The following is a 16521-nucleotide window of genomic DNA, read 5'->3' as shown; positions in this document are numbered from 1 at the left end:
AGACTGAGGTACAGGGCGGTGACAGCCACGCACACACGCACATGATGTGCTGCAGTGCTCGGCTGCACCTTACTGTACCCACGTCAGCATGATCCCCTTAAAAGGAGGGAGTGTGCGAGCCCTCGCGTGGCAAGTCAGGTTGCAGAAGATGGAAACAAAGAGCTTAGCAAGTCGACTGTGCCTCTCCTCCCTCCTCAACCACCCTCGCCTCCACCCCCAGCATTCCCCTCGTCACTATGTGCGTCATCGCTGGAGCCCCCTGAGACAGACAGACAGACGCGCACACACACATACACAAAGCCAAGCAAGCTGACACCCTGCCAAATCGCTTATTCACATGCTTAATCAGTCCGTTTGCTGAGATGGCGTGAAGGTAGTTCACATGCAGTGCATTCAGCCTGCTGGAGGAGAAAAAAAGAAAAAGTAAAAAAAATGTATTAAGGGTTTGACCAAGGTCAGGAAAAGGACAGGAGACATGCAGTACATGTAAAACATTCTATTCTAATGAGCTTATAGAATGCAAACCAATTATTTTATGGCTTCTTTGTGTACGTTTGCATTTTTACAAGCTAGTCAAACAACATCAAAGCAGAGAAACAGATGCATTTACTATGACGCAAATAATTTCAATATTAATAACCCAGTCTCTAATCGTGCATCTAACATAATCGGACTCAAACATAACACTTCAGCTGGTGTCTTCGTTCCAGTTTTACACTTTGTTATTAATTGATAAGGAAAGGCCAGTATAACCGTGTGCGATAAGAAAATAAGCCATTTTCATTTAAGAGAAAAATGCTCTTTCCTGGGCATGTACACGCTGATGTGATGATGTACAATGCACCAGGACAGCGTTCTTCGCGCTTCACTTTTTCCACATTTTGTTATATTACAGCTGTATTCCAAATTAAATGAATTTTTCCTTCTCAAAATTCAACATAGTACATGCCATGATGACTGGAAGTTTATTTTTATTTTTTAAATGTTTGCAAATGTAATAAAAAGCTAAATAAATCAATTTCTGATGAAATTGCATGTGAATGCTGAAATGCTCAAGATGAATTGAAATGTAGAATGAATGTTGAAATATCCTAAAAATGTGTTGAAATCTATTTACCAACGGAGGATCAAACCAGCAACCATCAGGTCGGGAGACAAACACTCTGTGACCTGAGCCATGCTACCGCGCACTGAACAAGCTGAATGTTACATGTCACGTTAAATGTAAATGAATTTCCACCAATAGGACTTGACATTGAAATTGTCCATTCATTTTCAATGGGAAAAACCTCACAAAAAATATTGAATTATGGAAAATGGGAGAATTTTTAGAAAACTAATGTGTTGAACATTTGGATGTTGGAATAGTTTGTAACGGTTGAGAAATGTGGGAGTAGTTAGACAAAAAAAAAACCCTCTCACACTCAGTATCTTTGAAGACGTTTAAAATGACTGTCTTACTGCTTCCAACCTCAGCAGCAATGGCGCGCTGTGAGAGGCCTTGCTTATGCAGCTCAACAATCAGACTGCATTCAAACAGAGAAAGGTTTTTTGCCTTTGTCATCAATAGATCATGTGTGTGAATACCTGACAGAATATGATATTGAACCCACATTATTGCCAAAATTTTGCCTTTTAAAGGCCGTCTGTGGTCTTAAACTTTTGATCAGCTGATGAACAGTCTAGTTCACTTTAATGCTTCTTTGCAATAAATTTCTTACACAATTTTTACCTCCGCCAAGCGCAGGTCATGTTTTTGCCGGAGTTTATCTGTTTGCTTGTCTGTTTGCGTTCAAAATAACTTCAAAAGTTCTGAATGGATTTGTATGAAATTTTCAGGAATTAAGTCGAAAATGGCATATGGAAGAACTGATTCCGTCTTGAGGAGGATCCAGATAACCGTCTGGATTCAGGATTTTTTTGGGGGTTCTTTAACATTGCAAGACAGGACCATTGTCTAAAACTTCAAAAAAAAAAAAAAAAAAAAAAACTCCACAAAACTCCACAAAAAATGGTCAGAACAAAAATACAAGACAACTTTCTCATATGTTCTACAAAATATCAAAGACCGATCCAAAAAATGTTTCAACTGGTCTTACAATTTTGATCAGGAGTGTAATAGAAGGTTAATGTCTGAGACTTGGCCATTTTAAAAGTAGCTCGCAGGCTGAAAATGTGTGAGTACCCCTGCACCACACCATTCCCCCATACGTCATCAGCCTGATTTGAATAAATTACCCTGAACTTTGAAGTAGCAAAGGGAACCTTTTAGTTCCAGGAACTTTAGGACGTTTGGTGGAAAACGGGCTATTGTTCCACTTTAGAAAGTCATGTTTTATAACCCGTTGTAATAGTTGTGTGTGTGTGTGTGTGTGTGTTTTTTTGGAGCAGAGACATAAAAGAGAAACTGGAGAAGCTGGAGTGACACAACAAGAAACAGCTCCCCTTTAATGCACCATTAATGTTGGGTTTAGTGTCCTTGTGCAAAGCATACTTCAAAATGACAGAGGAGGTCCAGCTAAGTTTTAAACATGCAGTCAACAGTGAACTGTGCTTCAAATGTACATGTTCACATGCATTTGTTCAATTCTAAATGTGCCACAGTGACTGTAACCAAGACAATCACTCAATCCTTTACACACTTCACACAAAACCAAATAAAGACAAAAGGAGAATGGTATTTGTCTTTATTATTGGCGAGGCAGAAATGTAAATTGTGAGTGAGGTCTCTTTGGGGGTGCTTGCCACAGAGAGGCCCGCAGTTACAATCTGGATTGATGGCTGCCGCCAAGTCTAGATGCTTGCAGAGATGACAGGAGCAATAATTTCAACACAAAGCAGCAGTGTATATTAAATTGCAAGCATATTAAAAGGCTTTCTTTGGAACCCAGCGGAATGACTGCAGAATTCAAATGTCATTTGAAAAGACATCTCAGTGCAAAGCAGAGAGAAGAAGCTGGTCCCAGCAGAGTGCCGAAGTAAGTAGTAACGCTATTTCACGCGAAACAATCTATGAAAGATAATTATCCATCATAATGTGACTGGACAGCCTGTTACAACAATTTAAATACCGTAAATTCCGGTGTGTAAGCTGCAACTTTTTTCTTAAACTTTGAACCCTGCTGTTTATAGAGTGGTGCGGCTAATTTAAAGTCTGTGCAACGCATTCATTGGGGCAGTGCACTGACGTCACTGATAGCACGAATTGCAAAACCATTCTTTTTAAAGGTGCCAGATTCAGACGAAAAATAACAATAATTTAACTCAACACGACTAACCCTAACTACACTTTAACTCTTACACCCTGTCTGTACAAAATAACACCTTAAAGAAAACAAGCCTGAACAGTTCAGTTGCCATCGATTCACTGCCCTGATAATACAATGACCTGGATGGATGAAAATATTCATAGTCACCTCAAAGAGGCTTAAGCCAGTCAAAAGTGCTCATTTTAACTATAGCGAAGCATGCTGGGAAACACGTGATCCGTCCATTCTGCATCTGCAAAGTCTTCTGGGTTACACATATCACAGATTTTGATGTGTTTGTATGGATATAAAGCCCCGTAGCTTTTGCCCGGACATTGAGAGGATGACGGGAAGCTGTTATCCGCAGCAGTCTCCCCTTGCCTTTTCCTGGCGCATCTAATCAGCAGTCAGGAATCATTCGCTGCCTCAGAGATTATTGGAAAGTAGAAATTTCCAGCAGGAATGAACACTCGCAAACAAAGATATAAAAAAAAAAAAAAAAACATACACCAACTTTCATACGCATTTTGTCCCAGCCTGAAACGCACCACAGCTGGGATGCCATTATATTGGTATGTTCCAATACTGGCACCGTGCACGTGGGAAAAAGGTATGGTGGTCACTTACTTAGCTATTTGTCAGTGCTAATGTGACATTTTCTCAAAATCTGACCATACTAACTACTATTTTTTGAGCCTGGATTATTGGGGCATGTCCTGTTATGTTGGCAACTTCCAACGCGCATCTGTGTGTGTGCACTGACGATGCATATGAATGTGCTTCATTCACCAATTATGTTGGTTAAAAGGACAAGAAGGTTTTAAGAAGGTTTTTAATACTTTCAACATGCAGAAATATACAAGTGTTGAAAGTACACACATAATAAGAAAGTGGTGGAAAAGGGGTATTGTCCTGTTCAGCCCACAACTTAAAAGCAGGCTTTGAGTTTTGTCCCCCTGTGCGATTGAGTTTGACACCCCTGTTCTAATCCTTTCAAAACACAAAAAATATATATTCACAATTATCCAAATGCTGCAAAACAATTTGAAAGGTGGAGAGTAGTATAGACGGACATTACCCAGAGCCAAAACACACAGCCAGAGCAAATAAAGAGCTGCTGAATGCAAAGAATTGGATACTACACTAAAATCTTTTAAAAAAACACTTAAGGTCAAATGGTCACTGAATGCGACCAAGGCTGATTCAAAACAGACAATCATCTCCAAAACAGAGAATTAGATAAGTATTTACAAAAATGGCTATCATTCCCAGAAGCCTGACCTGACTCAACTTCACAAAAGAAAGCTGCTACAGTGTCAGCAGGGACAAAAAATGCAAAAAAATCAACCTGTAAATGTTTTACACGTTCTACTCAGTCCAGTCCCAGTGGTCACGGTGGTTCATAACGTTCAGTTACTTGTTAATCCAAATACAGTTAATGAGTGCCAGCCACAATTTGAAAGGCTAACACCAGCATTAATAACATGACCGCCCACATTATCATGCTAGAAATTGCTTTGGTGGCTCAGAAAAGAAGGCACACACATTTAAAAGCACTTGATTCTGGCCTCGACATTGAAGGTCGTACCATTTGGTTATTAAATCGGCCATCATTCTATCCACAGCTCTCATTGCCATCTCTTACTACTACTACCACGACCACCAAAACATACTTATTCCATATTCTTTCATTCCTCTATCTCGGAGTCTCAAACATGAGTTGAATTTCATTTGAGACTTCACATCATCAAACCATATCATGGTCTTCTCCATTATTTCTGTCTTATTATGCAGAGGTGGAAAGAAAGTGATTGAGAATGGAGGATGAAGCATCGCAAGAAGAGTTTGGCTACAGAACAGCGTGAGCAGAAGCTGTCAGCAGCAATATACTTATTGATGCATCACCTGGTCTTCTTGGCACAGCACCATATTTGTTCTTCTCACATTGACATTTTTTTTTTTTTACTGGTTCATATACCTTCCTGGCATTTTTTCCATTCCAATCATTGTGATCTTTCTGCTTGGTTCTACATTTCTCCAGTCCACATCCGTCTGCTCGATGACCATCTTCAGAGGCTGCGCAGGCGAAACCTTTAATGCGAGTGCAGTAGTGAAGCAACGAACCAACCGAGCATCACAGTATTCTGTGAGGCTCACGTGCAATGACATGCGCCCTGTTCGTAAGTACAGCACTGGACCTGCATGGCCTTCGGCCCAATTGGTCAATGAGCTGGCACCAAGGTTCCCCTCCACTGAGCTGTGGCTGCTGTGCGAAACTAAGCTGGGAACACGAATGCTCATGACCTGGTAGGAATTTTAGGACCATGGTCCTACCATTCAAAATCATAAGATACATTTAAGTGATAATTACTCATATGTATAGCCTCTAAGCGTTACACAAGTGTCAACCACAAAATCATTTTCTTTTACACAAACGCACAAAAAGCAGATATTCTAGAACATGGGTATTTGGCTAAAATTCAAATAGTTCCAGTTTCAGAAAATGTGGTGGGGTTTTACAGTGCCACTTTTTATGAGTGCCATGGTCTTTGAGCATATAAGACAAACTGGTTTTGTGCTTCCAGAGGGACGAATGAACATGAATGAGTCTGTCCATTCTGGGTTGAAAGCCACTGCTGTACATTTAGCTTTTTCACTCGGGGCACAAATGCTCCTAAATGAAAAAAAATGAGGACTAAATTTCTTATATAACACAATTTTACTAACACGCACACAACGTACACAGTGACACACATTTGCACTCATACTGTACATACTGTGTAAACATAGTGCCATAATAAGGGTGACTGCAGCACTCATACACACAACATGTTTATCCAACAGCATTTTGTAGTCAATCCATAGACATATATACGTAGACGCCGCATCGAGCGCTGAGCCGTACGTCAACGTCGCCGCCATACAGGATGTGTCAAGGCTGAGCTGTAAATGAATACAATTAAATGTACTTACTTCATAAAGCACCTTTCTGCAAATTAATGTAAGTCAATGCCTCCTGTTTATACATCACACACACACTAATATACTTGGGAAACAGTTAGGCACCAAAAACAATGTATTTGATCTTCTCAGATGGATAAGATAAGAACTTTATTGATCCCACAAAGAAGTAATTTACATTACATTAGCTATAGAGCACGACCACTCCAGGGTGTACCCCGCCTGTCACCCGAAGTCAGCTGGGATAGGCTCCAGCATACCCCCGTGACACTAATGAAGAGAAGAGGTATAGAAAATGGATGGATGGAGCTATAGAGCACATACAACAAAAATAACCAAAAATAAGATAAATCAAGGCACAAGAAACACAAATTTATTCCCATATAAAAAGTACAATACATGAATTATCTACTGAGAGATGAGTGGATAAGCCAACCAAACAACAGTGCTCATTTAAGAGTATTGTTACTTTAGAACAATTTTGCTATTTCAAAAAATAAGGATACTGCATTAAAACTACACATTAAAACTACTATATTTTCAGCACTACTTTGTGCTCTATAGCTGATGTAATATATATTACGCCTGTGTGGGATCAATAAAGTTTTTATCTTAGCCATCTGAGAAGATCAAATAAAAAAAATAAAAAAATGCTTTTACTCGGTTTCCCAAGTATATTAGTGCACGTGTGAATGTATAAACGAGAGGCATTGACTGAAATTTCTTGTAGAAAGGCGTTTTACAAAAGTAAGTACATTTACTTTTATTCGTTTACATCGTAGCCTTGACACATTCAATATGGCGGCGACATTGACACGACATTGACGTATCACAGCAGCGGGCAAACACACTCGATGCGGCGCCTACGTATATACAGTATGTCTATGGTCAAGTCGGCTGGCACGCTTGTGAACTTTGCTACCACTGTCAGCAATACCGGCGCTAACGCTAGCTCTTGCCATCTCCTCTGGCTTGACGCTGTCAATTATCCCAGATTACACACTTTCTCTCAGCATTTTTTTCATATTTTTTGATGACGCCCTTATTTTGTGGACACAATTGGACAGAATGTGGCAAACAGTGCTCTTATTTTGAAGGCCGGAAGTGTGTTGTGTGTTGATGATGTCTTAGATGAAGTGGGTAGAAGAATAAATGTGCTTCTCGTACTTATTTCACTCAGAAATTGCACGACATCAGCGGGCATCGTACAATGCTCGCTTACAAAAAGAAGCACTAAAAAACAACAGGGTGGAAACACATGTAACCCGAGTCACACACACACACACACACACACACACACACACACACACACACACACACACACAGAACTAGCACTAGCATGCGCTGCTAAACTAAATTTGACCAAACTGGCTTCCAAGAGAGGCGTTTTGAAGTGTTTTCGCCAACCTTCGCCAGTGTTTCAGCCCACCATAAAGTATTCACAAGTTTGGTTTGGGAGGGGGCGAAGTCGTGTTCGTGATCAGAGTCTGCTAAATTTGAGCGGTCCGCCGGGTGAACGCTTCCCCATACAAACGTTCCTTCTCCTCACGATGACATTTCATTCACATGATGTACATTTCAGCAAGATTCCACGTTTAACAGTAGATTCTGTTTTTATTGGTCACTTCCACGATTCCGTTAATGTGGAAATCATAGAGCCCTAGGAAGGGTTGAAATCTGTACTCGCACGTGCGCTCTCTTTATTTTTTGTACTTGCACAATCCATTTTTAGGCGCATATGCAAGTCAAATGCTCGGACTGAACAGCTCTGAAAGCTCTATTTTCGCCGTCCGCTTTTCTCTTCTTAAAGAGCGCCACACGTATTTTATTCTTCTGTTGTCTCCAGGGCACTCGTCTCTCTGTCCTCTCCATCAGCTTTTCTCTTCTTTCCCCGTAAATCTCACACATGTCTCTGTCCATATCTATCACTTGTTTCCCTCCTTTCCCCATATCGCTCACTCGTTCTTCCACGTCACTTGCTTCGCTTCTCTCCTCTTTCGTCTCTGTCTGTATTTAGAGTGGCAATGTTTAGTGCTTGGAATGCACAAATTCAATTGGCAGAGTAGCAATTAGTCAGTGGATTTCCTAAAAATAAAATAAAAGTGTCCCATCAAAACCTACAACACTAAATCATTTCTTGACTATAGGTCCAGGACCATGTCTGGGTCTGAACTCGGACCACGATCTGCCAGTTAGTGAACATTATCATCATAGAGCCACCGCTAATAACCATTCACAAAAGAACATAAACTCTTATGTACCAAAATCTATGCATAACTATTACAGTTACACAGCTCCCGTTGCAAAGTTAGTCACTTTTTTGGCCGATTAAGTAGCTTTTTTGTTTCGTTTTCCTTGCCCCAAATCTGTGTTTTTTCTGGATAATTCCTGGCTAATTTCTGGCCTAACAAACTGCACATGCCCGAGTGTGAGCAAGGACTGGAGTCATGGAGCAACGGATTTGCACAAAAGCAGCTAATATGGAATATATCATAGTGCCCACACGAAAGGTTCCTCTAAGGAAAAATATCAAATTTTCTTCTTCAGTTCCATGGATATCGAACATGGTGTTTGACATGGTGTAATTATCACTGTATTGCGATACTGTTACTGTTGGCAAAATATCGGAATATCATATTGTTTTGAGTTGTTGTGTGATTCCCACTCAAACTTTTCTCAGAAGCTAATCGAAATGCAGAGTTGAGTAAGGCTCAAAACACAACACAGACACTGGGATGCTTTCAGAGGCTCCCTCACGAACCACAAAGTAGAGCGTACTCACATGTCTTCAGGCGTCCAGTGTAAAAGGACTTTCACCTTTCCTGAGCCCTCTTTCCTCTTGGCTAGCACCTACACAGATAAAAAAGGGCCCAAAAACATCAGCTCTTTGCAAGGTCATTTGCACTGGCACAGTTATTTGGGAAAGACACAATTTGCCTATTAATCGCTCATCTGCATCATCCATGACAAATGTGAGCAAGAAAAACAAACACAGTTTAACCTATTCAGATTACAGTTGATAGAACATTTCAAAGCAAGCTGTGATCCAAACAGCATGACTGCAGAAGTCCCACTGGTCCACTGGGACCATCATCAAAGACATGCCCCCTTATGCCCCTAATGAGGCTTCATATTCAAACATCTCACCAAGTGATACACGGCCTGATCATTAACTGTAATAAGCAATGTGAGGGCTCTTAATAATGCATGCACAAACAAAGTTACAGTACATTTCTATTTCCAATGTAGCCTCTTCCCTGTTGCACTGCAAGGCATTTGAATAAATTCTATTGAATTACTGTTTCATTATCATTTTGTTCCATACGAATTTTAATGTAAATTAAAACATTAAAGGCCTAATTTAAACAAAAGAAAGTAAAGCAGCAGAACAGATACGGGTCATCACATTCCAGCCTCCATTGCCTACTGATTCTTGTGGAGAAATATGAACATGTAGATGGCTCAGAGGTGATACATGAATGCAGCAAGCAACAGTCTGGCTGGGGATGTTGAGGTATTAACCTTGCCAGCCTGGGGAACCTACAGTATATCACAAAAGGGAACCATTTTTATTATCAAGGAACAATACTAGAAGATGAAACTTGGTTATACTTTAGAGTAGTCAGTGTACGGCTTGTATAGTAGTACATGTTTACTAATCACTGGGGGGTAAAAAAATATACAACCATTATTGTCTAAATAGCTGGCAACCAGTTCAACCAGTTGGGCATCAAGTCTCGAGCATCGATGAGAACCGGGACTAACATTCCAATTCTCCTGGTAAGTTCAATTTTTTTAAATTTTGATTACTAGTTTTGATGCCCAATCAGCCGACCGGAAGAATTGTCAATCAATTGTCAACCGGTGTCAATCTCCTTCATGCAACACTGCCGTGTTTCCTGTTGTTTACTAGCGATCATACAACAGCAGTGTGACTCTGAACTCTGTATATTTGCACGTTTTCTCAAAAACAGACTATGTCGATGAAACGTTCTGCACCCAAAAGGCAGAGGAATCAAGAATCAAGAGAGTTTTATTGTCATGTGCATAGTAAAACAGCAGTTATACCATGCAATGAAAATCTTATTCTGTTCATTAGCCAGCCATCACACAAAAAGCTGGACTTCTGGACATGCTGTAGGAAGGCAGAAGTCACGCGGTTGTAGGGCGCCATTACGGAATACTGTAAATGAATCTTCGGTTCATAGAGGACGACGGGGAGGAGTAAAATACTACGACAGGAGAAATATGTTTTAACAAGGATATAAAAATGCTACAGCCAAACGGCGCCAGGACGAGACATGGTCAGCGAAGTGAAATATGCGAGTCAATTAATACTTTTTTGTGTCCAACCTAGCAGGTTGATTATTAAAATTCAAAGGAAATGTGAACTTTGAGAGTGTTTAAACAAGACAGAAATGTGAGAAACTGTTAATGCACGTCTGACAAAAATGTATGGTGAGGGGTTTTACAGCCTTAAAACATACCGTAAAGCACCGTGTATAAACCGCACCCGTGTATTAACCGCACCCCCATTTTCAGGCTCACGGCAGGGAAAAAAAAAAAAAAAAATTTCATAAATGCTTGCCAACTCTTTCATCTCAAATCAACATGCGTAAAGGTACTAAGCAATTTCAAAAAGAAGAATAAAGGAGAAATCTGAACTTCGGCATCTAGATCTTTAATATTATGGCTAGGCACAGATCAATTATAATAATAATAATAATAAAAAATCAAAATAAAGAAATTTGCAATTTTCAGAGATGTTTTGATATCTTATATTTCACTGCTTCTCTTTTTCTCTATTATTTTATTGCATTGCTTCAGTGTGTATTTGAATAAACTCCAACGTTGTATTGTATTTTACAACTGCAATGTTTTAATGGAAGCTTGGGTTAGCTTCAGTGTATATAGAGATCGTTTCACTGTGTGAAAATACAGACAGCCGTCAGAGTGGTTACAAATAAATTGCATACACAAGCATTTTTAGCAACTGTACAGCAGAGGGCGCTAAAGTCAAACCAACTGTCTGACCCACAGACGGCTATTCTAAAATGGGCTTTTTGTCAATTTCTGCGTCTGGTCACAGACCTGTCATCATGTATAAACCGCACCCCGATTTTTTGCTTCTTACCAGTGGAAAAAAAGTGTGGTTTATACACGGTGCTTTACGGTATATAATAATTGTAAAAAGAATTACAGTAAGTTGGTGCCATCGCAGATTTCACTTATTTTGGGAACCTATCGCTCGCGATAAATGAGGGAACACTGTACTATTCTTAAGTTTCATCTACTTCTATAGTATTGCCCCTTCAGAAGATATCATAAAATGGTTGCTGACATGTGAGATGCTGTAACTGCATTCATTTTCCAATAGTCTCTGTTACAGTGTTGGAATCATAAGTTGCATGATCATACACAATTCCCTATGACAGCAACTTTCTGCTTGTGAAAATACAGTTGAGACACAGGTTTTCTGGCTCACTGGTCTTTTCTTTGCATAACATCATTCCAGCTATCCTGCTGTCTCAGTTTACAGTAAAACTGGTCCGGAATTCACACAAATATTGTTGGTAGGAAGAGAGAAAGCTGGAAAAATAACCTGGAGTATCAAAAATAGCCACAGATATAACCTCATGCGTCAATTGGCTCTTTTATGTTAGGAATGTCTATTTTTGGGACGGCGAATGAGCTCACAAGTTCTTACGCACTTGCATATCTGAAATTATTTTTGTTACTCAAGAGACTGGCTGCGGCAGGGATGGAAACTGGTTTGAGGAGATCATGGAGGACAAATGGAGGACAGCAAGGAAAAAGACCTCCACTCACAATCTGAGTTCAACTTGTCACTTTTCACCCCCCAAATTCTTCTCTTTATTTTTCCCCAAACGTTTGGACAGAGAGTATTTCACTCATGCAGTTGCAGTGTAAAGTTTTACATCATAAGCACATATTTTATAAGAGAAAAACGAATGGAGAGCACACAGACGAGTGCCCCGGAGACAACAGACGAACTGACCATCTTATTGTCAAGGTACTTTGTCACAATGTACAGCAATGCTGCTTTCACAGGGTTTTATTAAAAAGGTGGGTAATTTGTGTGACAATGTAAAAACAGGAATTACTCACATCAGCACTGTAGTTTATAGTCGTCCTTCGCGATATTGCGGTTAGATTATCGCTCCCTCGCTATATCGTGTTTTTTTTTCAGAAATTAATTCATGAATTGATGTTCACTGTTTCGTGGTAACTATAGTTTGTTATTAGTCATGACATAATGGAATATGTGACTGCACGGTGGCCGAGTGGTTAGCATGTTGGCCACATAGTCAGGAGATCGGGAAGACAGGCTCGATTCTCGGCTTGAGCATCGCAGTGTGGCGTTTGCATGTTTTCCTCGTGCACGGGTTTTTTCCGGGTACTCTGGTTTCCTCCAAAATTCCAAAAACATTGGAATGTTTAATTAATTGGCAACTCTAAATTGTCCATAGGTATGAATGTGAGTGTGAATGGTTGTTTGTCTATACGGTATGTGCCATGCGATTTACACCCAAAGCCAGCTGGGATAGGCTCCAGCATACCCCCGCGACCCTAGTGAGGATAAACAGCATAGAAAGTAGATGGATATTGAAATACAAGTGATATGTGGGGTTCGGGTCACTGGGTGGCAGTAATGAAACTAAACATTCATGAGCTATTACCTTACACTTGCACTACATTACCTTAACACTGCATCAAGTCAGCCAGGAAGAAAAGTTCTCCTCCTATTCCGTGTGGAAGTGGTATGTTTTTGGCTTCTTAAGTTTAGAAGAAATTAATTTGAGGTAAACTGGTTAGCTCACTAGCTTGTTAGCTGTCCTACGCCACTGAAAGACTAAGCAGATCATCATTCCTCCCTCACGCCATGCGACTTTTCAACACAACAGAGGGGTAACAATAAAATGCACACACGGGACTGGACTTATTACCTTATTATGCATCTGTTCCATATTTATTTATTCTTATTCAATTTTTTTTATTTTTCTTATCTCTCCTATCTTGCTTTGTTTTTACATTAAGTTTATTATGACATATGTGCAGAGCTGCTGTAAATGCGCATTTCTCTTGGAGATTGAAGTGTCTATCTAGTTTGCCAGCTAGCAGTCGTCTCGAGTCCCTACAGCATCAGAGTTGCGCAATGCGATGTAAGGAACGACTAACAGGAGTGTAAAGGTGACTATAGGTGTGATATTCCATGTTTACAAGGCTCTAGTAATGTTAAAAACTGTATTTAGAAAGTCATAAGCAGGTTCTCTATGACTGTAGTCAAATTTAAGACTGCACTGTATTATTGTTCATGACCTTATTTTTACACTAGAATAAAATGTTCAACTATCACTTAAAAAAAATGCTTGTGGAGTTACAGCATAAATAGAAAAAATAGCAGTTACAAAGTCCAAATCTTAAGAAAGTACAGTAATCCCTCATTTACTGTGGTTAATTGGTTACAGACTCAACCGCAATAAGTGAATTTCTGCAAAGTAGGATTCATTCTTTAGGAATTTTATCATAGTTATGGCATAGAAAACCTGTTTACATTCTTCTAGATGTTTTTTGACATTATTAGAGCCATTGAGACATTAAATAAACACCCATAAAGTCACCTTTACATTCATATTACCAATATAATAGATATAGTCAGAGAAAATAAGCCATTTAAGACAGTTCACCATGTAGGGGAGCAGAATCGATGGCGGACAGGAAGTGACGTCAGGGGTTCAGAGTTGATTTTTAGCCTGTTGTGGGCTATGGCTGCAACAGTAACCCTTGTTGTTATTATGATTATTGTGAGATCATTTAAAGATGCAATTACTGACACCCAGTGACCAATGTAGAACACTACAGTCACTAGTTGGTGGTCTTAAAGGTTATACTGCATTTGTATTTTAGTTCATTTAGCCATTTTCATGCTTGAAAATGCCTTATTTGGGCAGGAAATACGTACAATTTATAATAGGATCGGTTTCCAAAACGTAAAATCTCAAAGTGGCCCCCGCATCCTTCCCTCGGTTTAGACACCCCTGGTGTAGGGGTTTACGGTAAGCGTATGTAACGTATGGAAAGGTGAAGATAAAAGAAGCAGCATGAAGTGATTTGTGATGTGACTGCTTTCATTGTACCATGTCAATCAAACTAAGCACTGGAGGCCCAAGAGAAGGAGGAAAAGGGAGGCAGGGAGGTAGCGAAAAGGGGAGGCTGTGCTGTAAAAAGAACATCAGAGTGGCTCCAAAACAGGCATGAAAAGTGCAGAACCAAAGCCGGGGGAGGGCAGGCCTGTTCTAACTGGGTGCCTGTCTTGTGTCAGGGGGTCAAGCACTGAATGACGCAGATTGGCTCAATAACAAAAATATCCCATCATAAACAAGGCTGACTTGCTCCAGCGTGTCAGCAGGCTCACTGGCCAAACTCCACCGAACCCCCACAGCTCTGCTCCGTCCCTAGCCTGGAGGAGTCCACTGGGGCCTGTGGTGCTCCTTCTCACCCACAACTCTCGAGGGCTAGAGGGAAGGAGAACATACTCAACTGGCCTGATCTCCTTCCAATTCCATGACCCGGATATTCACCTAAACCCCTTTCCTTGTCCTCTTTCTAAAAGCGTCCATCTTGTTACTCTCCCACCGCTAACTGTCTTCTTTCATCCAAGCTTGTGACCAAAAGCCTCAAGCGCCTCCCCAAGCTCTGTCTTCACATTTTTACTTTGACATTCTCATCTTGCTGTAAATACTCAAGATTAGCAAGAGTGCAGAACACCACCAGTGTTTTCCATGTGTTCATTTATATGCAACAGCCTGCCACAAATAAATTTGAGCCTCTACGAATGAATGTGCATCATAACCCCAAATTCCCACATGCTATGCACTAAAAGTGAAAGACAATAAGTGCTTCTTGCGTCATGTATTTATTCGATAGTCAAACACAAGGTGTCACGAAAGCTGACGTATTGGTTGCGGGAGCGGACCTTACAAGCCCGGTGTGTGCCCGTTGTGAAAGCGTGCACAACAACTCCACAAGCGCTAAGACAACAGAGCATGGAGTCAAGCTTCCGTTATTCGGTAACCTTTGGCCTTCCTGGTGAAATACGTAAACCAGGGTGTCCAAAATTATGGACTGTAAGTCGTTTTTTTGTATTGGCCTGTGGCATGTTGGAAAAAAAACAAAAACAAAACATAAAAGACATGAAGAAAAAGCTTCAATGGTCACACTGATAATAAACACCAAGATGTGTCTTTAAACAAATGCTTTTTTAGCCACTGGTTAAGAAAAAAAAATGGACATGCATCATGGCCAAATATGCAAAGTAGAAGATGACATCATCTAAAATTCCTAATTCCAATGATCAGTCCTGGCAATCCTACATTTGCCACACAACACAAAAAAAGGAACACAAACTTGTTTTTTTTTTTTTTTTTTAATACAGCATATACACGTCGCTATATGCGTGTGTGTGTGTTTTTCCTCTTCATATCTCCAGCTCGATTAGATGCAATGGTACGTTACAAGATCAAAAGCACCTCAGGAGACTGTTGCCAATGATCCCTTGGAGGGTAAACATGGATTTTACATCTCATGAACATGCTAATTGTTTCTGCAAGGTTAGCCAGTAGTGGCATGCAACAGCAACATAGCACAATTAAAATGTATAATTATATCAATTAACTGATTGAGGGGAAAAATAAACAACATGCAAAATAGCATTCATTCAAGGCTACAATTCAGCCTTATGCCATCAATTAGCAATGTAATAGCAGTAACTGTCTTAGGTATGTGGTGCGTGAATGTGACAACATGCTGCACAGGCATTTTTTTATTAAAAGGTCTTTTTTGTATTGAAGAGGAATACCCTCTAGTGCAGGGGTCGCTAACGTAGGTAGGCCCCAACGACCACATGTGGTGCTCGCGAGCCTGGTTGTCTTTCAGGTTTTTAGTTCATGTGAGAAACACGAGAACAAGGGTGGGCAAACTTTTTAACTCACGGGCCACATTGAGTTAAAATATTTGGCCGAGAGGCCGTCCATCTACGGTGCATGGTCACCAAAGAGAACGACATACTCGCTCACGGTGCAACGAAATGAAAACACATCCACAGCAGGTAAACGCAGCACATAAGTCAACTGCTACTACGTGGGTGATAAGCAGCTAAGCGGTAAATATAACACGTGACCTAAACTGTTATTTACCAGTGCCGCAGGGCATGCTGGGTAATCCAGCGGCAACAACAATATGAGCTATGAACGTTTAAACACTGGCTATCAAGAGTATGTCACGTCCCTCC

At 40.4% G+C, this 16521-nt stretch overlaps 1 protein-coding gene across 5 annotated transcripts in view; it reads right to left on the bottom strand.

The window, feature by feature from the left end:
• Positions 1-16521, bottom strand: part of LOC129180958 (zinc finger protein aebp2-like) — a 167288-nt gene that overhangs the window by 141825 nt on the left and 8942 nt on the right. For all 5 annotated transcript variants that reach the window (XM_054775409.1, XM_054775413.1, XM_054775412.1 and 2 more), the window contains exon 6: positions 8992-9059. In XM_054775409.1, the coding sequence (XP_054631384.1) occupies positions 8992-9059 (68 nt within the window). The remainder of the gene's footprint in view (positions 1-8991; positions 9060-16521) is intronic.

The sequence above is a fragment of the Dunckerocampus dactyliophorus genome, chromosome 5, assembly GCF_027744805.1.
Source record: "Dunckerocampus dactyliophorus isolate RoL2022-P2 chromosome 5, RoL_Ddac_1.1, whole genome shotgun sequence".
Classification (NCBI taxonomy): domain Eukaryota; kingdom Metazoa; phylum Chordata; class Actinopteri; order Syngnathiformes; family Syngnathidae; genus Dunckerocampus; species Dunckerocampus dactyliophorus.
This window is presented reverse-complemented; position numbering and strand designations above follow the sequence as displayed.